The sequence below is a fragment of the Stenella coeruleoalba genome (genome assembly GCF_951394435.1).
Source record: "Stenella coeruleoalba genome assembly, chromosome: 13".
Classification (NCBI taxonomy): Eukaryota; Metazoa; Chordata; class Mammalia; order Artiodactyla; family Delphinidae; genus Stenella; species Stenella coeruleoalba.
Genome location: NC_137159.1, coordinates 12,933,421 through 12,945,476, shown reverse-complemented (window position 1 = coordinate 12,945,476; position 12,056 = coordinate 12,933,421). Strand labels below are relative to the sequence as shown.

Genomic DNA, 12,056 nt, shown 5'->3' with positions numbered 1-12,056 from the left:
CACAGACCTCTGGTAGATGTGTCTATGGGACATTAAGAAGCTGTGTGATTGAGCTTCCTACTGTAACCTGGTAATTTCACACTCATCAAATTATCAGGGTGGGTGGGTCGCAACCGCAGTCAGTCTTAGAAAGGAGATGGTTCATTTAGGATTGGGCCTGAGCAAATTCAGCAGGCACACTTCATTTCCATGGACAAGTATCCCAGGTCCCCATATCACTTTCCAATCTTGCCCTAACACCCCTGCATCGGCTTATATTTTGGCTTCATGGGAGTGGTAAACCAGCTAATTCCATAGGGGAAAAAAAAACCCTCCAGGCTTTGTCCATGGCTATGCCGGTATCATGTGTTGGTCTGAGCAAAGATGTACAGTTCCCACACTACAGCCCAATCAATGGCAGGGTCTGAAATAAAATGTTAAGCTAGCAGGTACATGAGCAGTGCCCCTGGTTATCATCTTAGTCTGCATAGAGAACTGGCCCGAGATAAGGGTTTACAGCGATTTCAAAGTAGCTGGTTAATCAAAGAGAAGATTGGCAGATCAGAGATTAGGAGTCTGGGGGAAAGGAATGTAGATAAACCTAAGGACGTGGGCATGATGTAATTGTAACTTTGTTTTATGTCAAAAGTCTGCAGAGGGGTTTCCCTGGTGGCGCAGTGGTTGAGGGTCCGCCTGCCGATGCAGGGGACACGGGTTCGTGCCCCGGTCCAGGAAGATCCCACATGCCGCGGAGCGGCTGGGCCCGTGAGCCATGGCCGCTGAGCCTGCGCGTCCGGAGCCTGTGCTCCGCAGCGGGAGAGGCCGCAACCGTGAGAGGCCCGCGTACCGCAAAAAAAAATTATCGGCAGAACATCTACCACAGACAAGACTTCGAACAACCAAGCACCAGAAGATTCTTACATACCTGAGCAGATTAAGTAGCCTCAGACTTTGTCACAACTACTACAGTATTTCCTCTGCATGTCCATGAATAGAGCAGCCCAGGTGACATGGGTGGAGGCTGTGCAGATGCCCAACAGCATGAGCCCATGTCCACCACGTCCACCACCTCGAGCAGTGTAGATCTCATACTGTCATCTTTGGATATCAGTGTTCCCAGCATTAGGCATCAATACCAGCACCCACATGGTGGTATTTTGTACCCCAAATCACTTCCTCCGTGAGATGCATTGCTCCTGGGATTAGTTGCAATCTGGATAGAGATTAGCCTTCCCTACCCACAGAACCTCAGTTGCTGTTACTATCTACGGATTCACAGAGCCTGTGGTTTGCCCACAGGAGAAGCCACTGGATCAAGGAACTTACTTTGTGAAAAAAGTCATATAACAATAGACATCTATCTGATCACAGCATCCATTAATCCTACCAAACGCAGTGTTACACAAAGGAGGCTGCGTAGGTGTGACATCTTGTAGACTTAGGAAACTCTCCATTAAGATATTCTGTATATTTTGAAAAAGTGACCATGATAGCAAGAATAAATAGGTTTGAGCCAAGGGTGAAATTTATAGCAAGCTCTTTCATCATTACACACAATGACCAATTTGGGAAATGCCTGCTTCCTGTCATGCAATTTGGGGCCTTGCTGTAACAGAGTTTCTTATTCCTAGAAGTATATGTCTACCTGAAGATTCTGTAGGATATTCTAAAGCTGTATCAGTATGTGGTAATATATGTCCATAGACTGATAGGCAATCCAGATATTTACTATTTTGCCCAGGTAATTAGCTCTGCTACTCAGGAAGTGATAGTTTTCGGCCACATATTGTGAGACTGAGAGAAATATGTCTGCACATCTGAACTGAGGGACACTGGAGACCACAGGAAAAATCCAGACGATCATTGCCCCCAAATTCCCCTTTCAGTTTTTGAGATCATTTCATTTTGAGAATCTAGCCATTTGGGGTATTTGTGTTCTGTAGGACTCCTTTACTTATCTCACCGCCTTGGCGCTGGTTTTGGTTTTATCTCCTCTCTGAGCCTGGAAACTCTGGGTGTTATCAATCTCATGAGGGATCAGATGACTGTGGAAAAGTTTAAGTCCTACTCTTCCTACTTTCGCTTCCTTTTTCTCCCAGTGCATTCCACAATCTCTTTCAACTCAGTGATGAACTAGTATTTTCAAATAATTTATTGAGTCTTAAATTCCTCAATTTGGAGGCTCCTGTCTGCTTACTTCTATATATATTTTCCCATACACCTTGAAACCTAATGCAATTGACACATTGGGATTTTCACTACACTTGCCGTGGAGTCCATTTTCTTAGAATAGACAATCAACTCTAAAATACTTCATTTTCTTAACGAGAATTAAGATCATGTTGTTTTGTTCATCCATTCATCCTTGTAATTCTATCACACTGTGTTCTGACACTTAAGCGGCAGGACCCCTTATGCGGTCAGATTTCATTTAGGGCACTACTGTAAATGAAATCTACGCAATGCATACATTTTATGTACATTTCCAACTAAAATACATTTTTTCATGTTTATTTTCAGTTAATAACTGTGTCATGTGAAAACAGTGAACTTATTTATTGTTGAAAACTTTTCTTATGACAATATACTACCAAATTTGTCATATCTAAAATACTATTTCGGTGAAATATTCTCAATATTGTTTTCAATTTGGGAGTAAAAAGAGACATGTCATATCTAGGTTTTTCCTGTTGCACATGCAGTAAACTTTATGTCCTCTGTTATTCATTTTTTGCTGTTTATAGTCAAAGCCCACATTTGAAATTGCAAGCCTTTTCACTCAGAAAAAAGAGGCAAAAAAAAAAAAATCTTTTGGCATTGAGATCTTTTATTTTCTGTGAATTTCAAAGAGCCTATTTAAATATTCAAAGATTAAACATTTTTACCGATTATTCTCATTCATAGTCTCCCTGAGGACAGCTTGTGTAGAATACTTTCTGGAACACGTTAAAGGAGGTCATCTAAGTATAAAGAAGTAGGAAGTTGAAAAAGAGGGAAAATACCAATTTACCAATATTACCAGAAATTATCCTGAGGAAAATATACCCCAGACTATGCATTTGCAAGCGTGTTAAACTTTTGTTGCCATGTATTAGTGTCATTTGTCTGATTATTGGACTGGATGCGTTTAATTGACAAACGTAGACAAGGCAGAGAGGATGAGGTTGACGTTTCCCTCAGCCTCCCTTTCACGTAACTGGTTGCTACAGGACACAGGACCCCCTACCTTCCCCTGCTGCTTCTGCCAGGACCAGGCCGTGCAGCTGATACCTTAACATGTGGTGCCTGAGATGTAGCCGAGACACTCGTGGTCCAGAGCCCTCAGCTGCAAGCTATCCCCCTGAGATCTCCAACATATTCCTCTTACACAGACGCAGAGAACCTAATGTGAGTTCCCCAGAGAAGGTGCACTTGGGGCAGCTGAGCAGCCCGAGGCGGGGAGGTTTGTGTTCAGGGCTGTACCACTGTGGGAGGATTTTGTGTACCTTGATGACAGTAATAAACTCCAGCGTCCCCAGCCTCCACCCTGCTGATTTTGAGTGTGAAATCTGTCCCTGACCCACTGCCACTGAATCTGTCTGAGACCCCAGAGTCACGGTTAGAAACCTTATAGATCAGTCGTTGTGGAGACTGGCCTGGTTTCTGTTGCAACCAATTCAGATAGGTGTTTCCATTACTATGTACGAGGCTCTGACTAGACTTGCAGGAGATGGAGGCAGTCTCTCCAGGGATGACAGTCAGGGAGAGTGGAGTCTGGGTCATCACAATGTCCCCACTGGATCCTAAAATCATGACAAAAAGTACCAAGTTCCATGAAAATATTAGCAGCCATTTTTATCATTTCCAATTCTTATTTATTTTATCTAAAATGCGACTTTGTTTTACTCTCATTATCTGTGCTTGTCATCTGTACAACAAAATTGTACAGTCACAGTAATGAACCTGACATCTGTGAAGTGCAAAGAGGCCTCTAACCATTACCTACACCATCCCTACTTCCCTTGTCACAGTCCTGAACAAAGACCAGGTAATTGTTTCTTCTGGAAACTTCCTCACTCTCACAGATCTAAACATCCCATGCCAGTCTGCAGGACAACTCATACACATCTAACATGCAGACAGACCACACATGGTGAGCAGTGTTGCCTCCAAACTCATCCTCAGTCTCATCTCCCCTCCATCCTTACCTGGGATGCAAAGCATTAGCAGCCCAAGGAGCTGAGCAGGGAACCCCATTTTCAGAAGCTGGAATTGATGAGTCCTGATAAGTCAGAGCAAGACTGGAGCTGAGCTTTTATCTCACACTTGCAGGGGAAGGTCCTCCCTCGGGAACAACATGCAAATCCCCTGGTGGGGGAGGGGGGCAGCTGTGTGGAAAGAGCCAGGGGGAGGGAGGGAGGGGCTCAACTTTGGGCAAAGTGAAATAAAGGTCTTCTGTGTTTAGATGAAAACCAATAGCAAAAGTCCTTACTGCTTGGAATAGTGGGAGGATGAATCCCACTGTGAAAGTCCGGATTGATTGCAAGAACCCAGTGTACGTGGCCTGCGGCTCTAAGAAAGCATACGAGACCCTGAAGTGAAGACATGTGGGTCCAGGGTCAATATCCGGGAGGGGAACAGTCATTTTGCTCTGATTCTTCCAGGCTGATCTAGATAAGAGAACAGCTCCTTCCCCACTAGTACTGACCATCAGAACTTTCTCCAAATAACTGCATAGAGTTAAGCTGTTTCAAGAGCTGTCAGGTAAGTGCAGTTCCCAGGTTACCTGTTTAAGAATGTTAGAAACAGGTGTTAGAACTGGTCTTTTCTGGCACCTAGTGAATGAAATTTCAAAGAGCACTTAAGCCTGACAGGGAAAAAATATGTCTGTTGTTCAGAGAGTTGACAGTTCAGTTTAAGACAATAAGGAAAGGTAGGGCTTCCCTGGTGGCGCAGTGGTTGAGAGCCCGCCTGCCGATGCAGGGGACGTGGGTTCGTGCCCCGGTCCGGGAAGGTCCCACATGCCGCAGAGCGGCTGGGCCCGTGAGCCGTGGCCGCCGAGCCTGCGCGTCCGGAGCCTGTGCTGCGCAACGGGAGAGGCCACGGCAGTGAGAGGCCTGGGTAGCGCAAAAAAAAAAAAAAAAAAGAAAAGGTATAAGAATTTTATGCCTAAGACAGTAAAATGAAATACCTGAAAACCAGTTTTTTCAGTCTGGTGCATATTCTATCATAATTCTATCTATATCTCTATCTGTGTCTCTCTTCATATATATATAAAATATATATATGCCATATATAATATAAATATATAGGGCAGACTAATCAAAGGATTTTTTTGATGAAAAACTTCACTTGGGATGATGGAACAATATGAAAAAAGAATTATTTTATAATATATTTTTCTGAGTGGTGCTTAGAAAGACTCTTCCCCTGTTGCCTCTTTCCCATCAAGGAGAACCAGGTCCTGCAGGATTTCCTGATTTTTGTCAGCTCTGTGTGAGAACCTAAGCTCCCACTGCCTGTGTGTTGGAAGCCACAGCCATGAGTCTACAGTTCAAAAGAAGACGCAGTTTGTGCGAAGAGCAATGATGGATCCTTTATTTTAATGTCTCAGGGTAGCCTGTGTCTATCATTGACACCTTCCTGGGCCTTTATTTAAGAATGGTCCATAGGGAACATGGTTCCAGGCTACCACTGCTCAGAGGGTCAGTCTGTTACGCCAGCTTTCATTAAATAGGAAAACAATGTGACTGTTCTCACATGTCAGCCCGGTGCAGGTCATGGTGAATTGAACGGCTCCAGAAAAATAGTGCCAACGTCAAATTGCTTTTGTCCTGAAAATAGAATTTGGAGAAGTTGAAAGAGTAGACTTTGTTGTCCTATTCAAGTTTGGGTAATTGCAATCCAAGCCAGACTTAATTGACCATGAAGACAAATTAACAAATTAACTAGACAATTAACTAGTAAGATTCCACAAGAATGTTTGGTGTGCATATTCTCTGGGAAATACTCAAGAATAAGATTTTGAAACAATGCTGAAAAGATAACTGAGCAAAAATTATGTTCACCTTTAAACTCAGAACTTTATGGTGATAATATCATTTTCTGAGAAAAATCGTGGTGTAGAAGGACATGCAGAAGTACATTATGTTCCATATCTCACTAGTCAAAATATTATTTACCTTTTTATTTTATTCTATTTCTTTAAGTTTTTGCTATCTTTGACCTGGTCTCTTTTATGATGCTAGCAAATAGATTCTGGGTCTTATTTCTGGCTTCTGAAGGTACCAAGACAGATAGGGGTTTCCCCTAGGTAGCAGGCTGCTGTCCTGAAGACTCCAGCCCTTTAATTAACCATGCAGTGAAAGAAGTCAAAAGATAAACATCTGAAAAAAACAAACAAACAAATATGAAGCGAAATGGAGAAGGTATTATAAATATTAAAGCTAGTTTTATACAATTCTTTTAACAAGTATTAAATTAAGAACTGTTTTTATGCACTCTTACTGAATGAATTCTGTTCCCCTAAAAATTATATTTACATTTATATATTTACATTATATTAACATATTTCCATACAAATAACCCAAAGAAAGTTTCGTATTAGTTGTTTTTTGTTTGTTTGTTTGTTTGTTTATTCTGCAGGTTCTTATTAGTCATCAATTTTATACACATCAGTGTATACATGTCAATCCCAATCGCCCAACTCAGCACACCACCATCCCCACCCCACCACATTTTCCCCCCTTGGTGTCCATACGTTTGTTCTCTACACCTGTGTCTCAACTTCTGCCCTGCAAACCAGTTTACCTGTACCATTTTTCTAGGTTCCACATACATCCGTTAATATATGATATTTGTTTTTCTCTTTCTGACTTACTTCACTCTGTATGACAGTCTCTAGATACATCCATGTCTCAACAAATGACTCAATTTTGTTCCTTTTTATGGCTGAGTAATATTCCATTGTACATATGTACCAAAACTTCTTTATCCATTCTTCTGTCGATGGGCATCTAGGTTTCTTCCATGACCTGGCTATTGTAAACAGTGCTGCAATGAACACTGGGGTGCATGTGTCATTTTGAATTATGGTTTTCTCTGGGTATATACCCAGTAGTGGGATTGCTGGATCATATGGTAGTTCTATTTTTAGTTTTTTAAAGAACCTCCATACTGTTCTCCATAGTGGCTGTATCAGTTTACATTCCCACCAACAGGGCAAGAGGGTTCCCTTTTCTCCACACCCTCTCCAGCATTTGTTGTTTATAGATTTTCTGATGATGCCCACACTAACTGGTGTGAGGTGATACCTCATGATAGTTCTGATTTGCATTTCTCTAATAATTAGTGATGTTGAGCAGCTTTTCATGTGCTTCTTGGCCATCTATATCTCTTCTTTGGAGAAATGTCTATTTAGGTCTTCTCCCCATTTCTGGATTGGGTTGTTTCTTTAATATTGAGATGCATGAGCTGCTTATATATTTTGGAGATTAATCCTTTGTCTATTGATTCATTTGCAAATATTTTCTCCCATTCTGAGGGTTGTCTTTTCGTCTTGTTTATGGTTTTCTTTGCTGTCCAGAAGCTTTTAAGTTTCATTAGGTCCCATTTGTTTACTTTTGTTTTTATTTCCATTGCTCTAGTAGGTGGGTCAAAAAAGGTCTTGCTGTGATTTATGTCCAATAGTGTTCTTCCTATGTCTTTCTCTAAGAGTTTTATAGTGTTCAGTCTTACATTTAGGTCTTTCACCGATTTTGACTTTACTTTTGTGTATGGTGTTAGGGAGTGTTCTAATTTCATTCTTTTACCTGTAGCTGTCCAGTTTTTGCAGCACCACTTATTGAAAAGACTGTCATTTCTCCATTGTATATTCTTGCCTCCATTGTCATAGATTAGTTGCCCATAGGTGCATGGGTTTCCCTCTGGGCTTTCTATCCTGTTCCATTGATCTATATTTCTGTTTTTGTGCCAGCATCATACTGTCTTGATGACTGTAGCTTTGTTGTATAGTCTGAAGTCAGGGAGCCTGATTCCTCCAGCTCCATGCATGGCCACAGGCAAGATCTTGAGAATCGTCTGAGGTGCTGCAGGCAGCTTGCAACATCAGCACACCGACCCCTGGGCATCACAGACAGGCCACATGGTTTGGTTACAGCCTGTATCTCCAGTGGCAGATATGTTCAAGCTTCTGTGGGAACACCAGGGCATCACTTATTTCTAATAGTGCTTCACTTAGTATCACACTCCCCAGCCTTTAAAAGGGTAGAGTTTAGACTCACATTCCATGTATTCAAAAAAAATCCTTGCTTGCAAGATGTAAACTTGGTTTTCTTTTGCTGAAAGAACTCCAACCAAAGTCCTCAGGTGTAATCATCTGTCCTATATAAATCAGAAGAGGCATCATCATGTCTGTGCCACTGGCACTGAAGAGGGGCAGGAGAGTTAGAGTGCTGTTCCTGCCACTTCTACCAAAACTTCTAGCCACATTCAAAAAGTGGGTGCATCTCAGATATGTTCTCAGTGGATGGAGGTGGCAAGAGCAGCTGGGGCAGTCAAGCCTCACACATCTGCATCCCCTAGTGGTTTATGTTCTGGTCTGTAACACTGTGGGAGGTGTTTCATCATACTGTTGACAGTAATAAGTTGCAGCATCTTGAGCCTCTAGGCTGTTGATGGTGAGGGTGAAATCTGTCCCAGATCCACTGCCACTGAACCGGGATGGGACCCCAGTTTCCAAACTGGATGCAGAATAGATCAGGAGCTTAGGAGCTTCCCCTGGTTTCTGCTGATACCAGGCTAAATATTTGCTAATGCTTTGACTGGCCCGGCAAGAGATGGTGACTCTTTCTCTTAGAGATGCAGACACAGAGGATGGAGACTGGGTCATCTGGACGTCACACCTGGCACCTGAGATGGGAAACACAAAAAACAAATATCCATGTTATTACTAAGTTATAAGAGGACTACCCTGTAAGACCAGGCAGTAATGACCACACAGGCAGAGTAAATTCCTAGAGCTCTCCGTCCTTACCTGGGAGCCAGAGCAGCAGGAGGCTGAGGAGCTGAGTGGGGACCCTCATGTTCACTCTGTGTCCTGACTGGGACTGATTTCTGCACAAGATATGATCAGAGCATTAATAAGTCTCCAGGGCAGTGGGTTGTTCTCCAGTAACATGCAAATCAGTAAGGGATGGGGCAGAGTTGGGCACAGCTGCAGGGCTGGCCAATCTCAATAACATCGCACAGGGGCCGTGTCTCCCAGATGCCCAAGTCTGATCAGAGCAGCTCAGATTTAACTGCAGACATTGCTTTTCTCCCTGGAGGCCAGAGACTTGAATTACTCTACTGCTCTTTTGTTCTTTTCAATGTTCATAACATGATTTTTTTTTGCTACCTTTCCATCTAATATGGGTTCTCTCGTGGATGACATACTTCAAGAAGCTGCAAGAATTTTTACACGATCTCTGCATTTGGTACCCGGGGATATCATTGAAGCTAGAATGTCTTCTTTGTTGACCTGATTCCCTGATGCTCTTGGAGTGATAAATTATTATTAGAGAGATAGAGCATAGGGTAACCACAACGTTTCCCATCCATATTTAACAATGCACCAGATCCAGACATGTGCAGACTGTGCAGAACCTACCGATGTTGTACAAAAATTTCTCTGAACTTATTAGAGGAAAAATACCTGCAGAGCTCACACAGAGCCAAGATTAGTTGTTTCCACCAGGCAGAGCACAAAGTCTCATCATTTGAGAGACATCAGGTTGCATGTTCCAAAAGGCTTTGTTCCAATAGAGGGCAAAATTATCTGTGTTCTCGATGCCATTCAGGTCTTTCCTAATAAAGATTAAAAACAAAATCCACTAGACTCAGTTTCAGCCAACAAGATTAGATATTGCTGAAGAAAAGATTGACTTTCTCAATATAAAGTATCCACAATCGAGCACAAGGAGAAAAAATACAATAAAATGAGCAAAGCATTAGTGAGCTGCAAGCCAACTTCAAGCAATCTATTGTGTGTACAATTAAAGTCCTGAGAGGAAGAAGTAGGGACAGGAGTACAAAAAAATATTTGAGAAAATATTGTCTACAATTTTCCACATTAAAAAGAATCACAGCCAGGGCTTCAGTAATTAAAAATCAAGATCAGGTGAAAACCATGAATTCAGTGGTTGAATTTTCAGAAGGCCGAGAAAAAGCACACAACTTACCCACTGCTCCCTCTGGGGTCCTGGCTGTAGTTGCAAATAAGTTTCTAGCATCTGAATGGCTGGGGGAATATCAAGAAATTATCTTCGAAATGAAAACACAGCCCTCATAACAAAAAAATAGAGTCAACACTAGTTACTCTTCTTTGGGTTCTGAAAGTTACATGTATATTTTGGAGTCAGTGGTCTGACTGATTGCTTAATAACTTGTAAGGTTGCCATTTCTGAGCGAGTCCCAGAAGAGAAGAAGACTCTGCACTAAGTACAACCTGCAGTGGACTTTATGACCTAGTGGACCAGTGAAGCTAAAGTGCCTGGGGTTAGATAGGGACAGTGTATGGAGGCTACAGAAAGCTCAGCGGGAGAAGCACAGTTCAGATCTCCAGAGTATTGGAATAATGCCATAATCCCTTCTGAAGATACCGATTCCCTTTTTTTTTTTTTTTTTTTTTGCCTCTCACTGTTGTGGCCTCTCCCATTGCGGAGCACAGGCTCCGGACGCGCAGGCCCAGCGGCCACAGCTCACGGGCCCAGCCGCTCCGCGGCACGTGGGATCTTCCCGGACCGGGGCACGAACCCGCGTCCCCTGCATCGGCAGGCGGACTCTCAACCACTGCGCCACCAGGGAAGCCCCCAATTCCCTTTTTTTGATATGGGTTCTGATTTGCTATTAATTCCTTGTAGAGACTACATGCTGTCTATAGGCCCAAAAGGAGTCCTGTGACCTGAGTTGCTCTTTCTGCATTGAGTGGTAACTGACCCACTAGTCTATAAACATATGCATGCAAATGAGCATCTATCATCAGGTAGAAGTGGGATATTAAGGCCAGGGCTTGATTCTGTCCCCCAGGCACACAGGATTTACCCGTGTAGGTTGTTCAAACTCTCTTGGCACCAACACTTGCAGACTTCCCCCTTTTCTCTCATGCTGTACCTACAGGCTTCTGTGGATTCCCTTTAGCAAACTGATTGAAGAAGAAAATAATTCAGATCAAATTTATGTCATATATGCTTTCATCTTTTCAAAGTAGATTTTTATAGCATTGAAGCCCACTTTAAGAATAGTGGGGTAAGACCGTGCAGGAAGAAAATATCTCAGTGGGCAGGACTTGGAGTTATGTGCTCGAATCCACTTTGCCTTGCACAGAGACAACCTGTGTCAGAGATCTTTACTAATTCAAGAGCAGTGATTAACAGTTTGGCCAAATGGTCAGAAGATTGGATTCACCATGACTGGAAGGTTGGTGAGAAGTAGATTTAAAGCAGAGTTTTCAAATGCATCTTTTGAACTGAGCACATTTCTTGGAGTGCCCCTTAGTATTTTCAGGTACAGAAGTAAAATTTAATAGTTAATAGAAGATTACAGTAACACAATACATAAATGTCCAATTGGTTAATCCATTAATGAGTAAAAGATTTGAGTTACTATACACCGAAGGTGGTGTTGTACATGGCAGTGGGAACATGGGTAGTGGAAAATATAAAGTTATAAATGTTAACTATGGCTGACTCTTATCTATATCTATATTTATGTGTCTATCTATCTATCTATCATGATTTCTCACCTTCTTCTGAGAGGCAGAGGTAAGAGGAAGGATACATGCAGATTATGGGTATTTCATGTTGGATTAAATAGTCAGGAGTGCTTGTGAGGGGAGCACCTGCCCTTGTCCTGTCTCTGAGTGAATTATGTCTCCCTCTGCTGGTGATCTAGAGTTGAGACACGTTAAGATTTTTTCTACAACCTTTATTTATATACAATAAACTGCACATGTTTAGCATAGACAATTTGGTGAGTTTGGATAGATGCATACACTCATGAAATCTTTACCACAATCAAAGTTTTAGACATGTCGTTCTCCTTCAAAATTTTCATCACAT

The 12,056-nt window shown here is 42.3% G+C and overlaps 1 protein-coding gene across 1 annotated transcript in view; it reads right to left on the bottom strand.

The window, feature by feature from the left end:
- Positions 1–9,348, bottom strand: part of LOC307195948 (immunoglobulin kappa light chain-like) — a 58,900-nt gene extending 49,552 nt beyond the window's left edge. Inside the window, exons 1-2 of the mRNA XM_079940596.1 lie at positions 8,993–9,348; positions 8,567–8,868 (exon numbers count right to left, since the gene is read on the bottom strand). Of these exons, the coding sequence (XP_079796722.1) occupies positions 8,567–8,868; positions 8,993–9,041 (351 nt within the window). The 5' untranslated portion in view covers positions 9,042–9,348. The remainder of the gene's footprint in view (positions 1–8,566; positions 8,869–8,992) is intronic.
- Between the last annotated feature and the right edge of the window lie 2,708 nt (positions 9,349–12,056).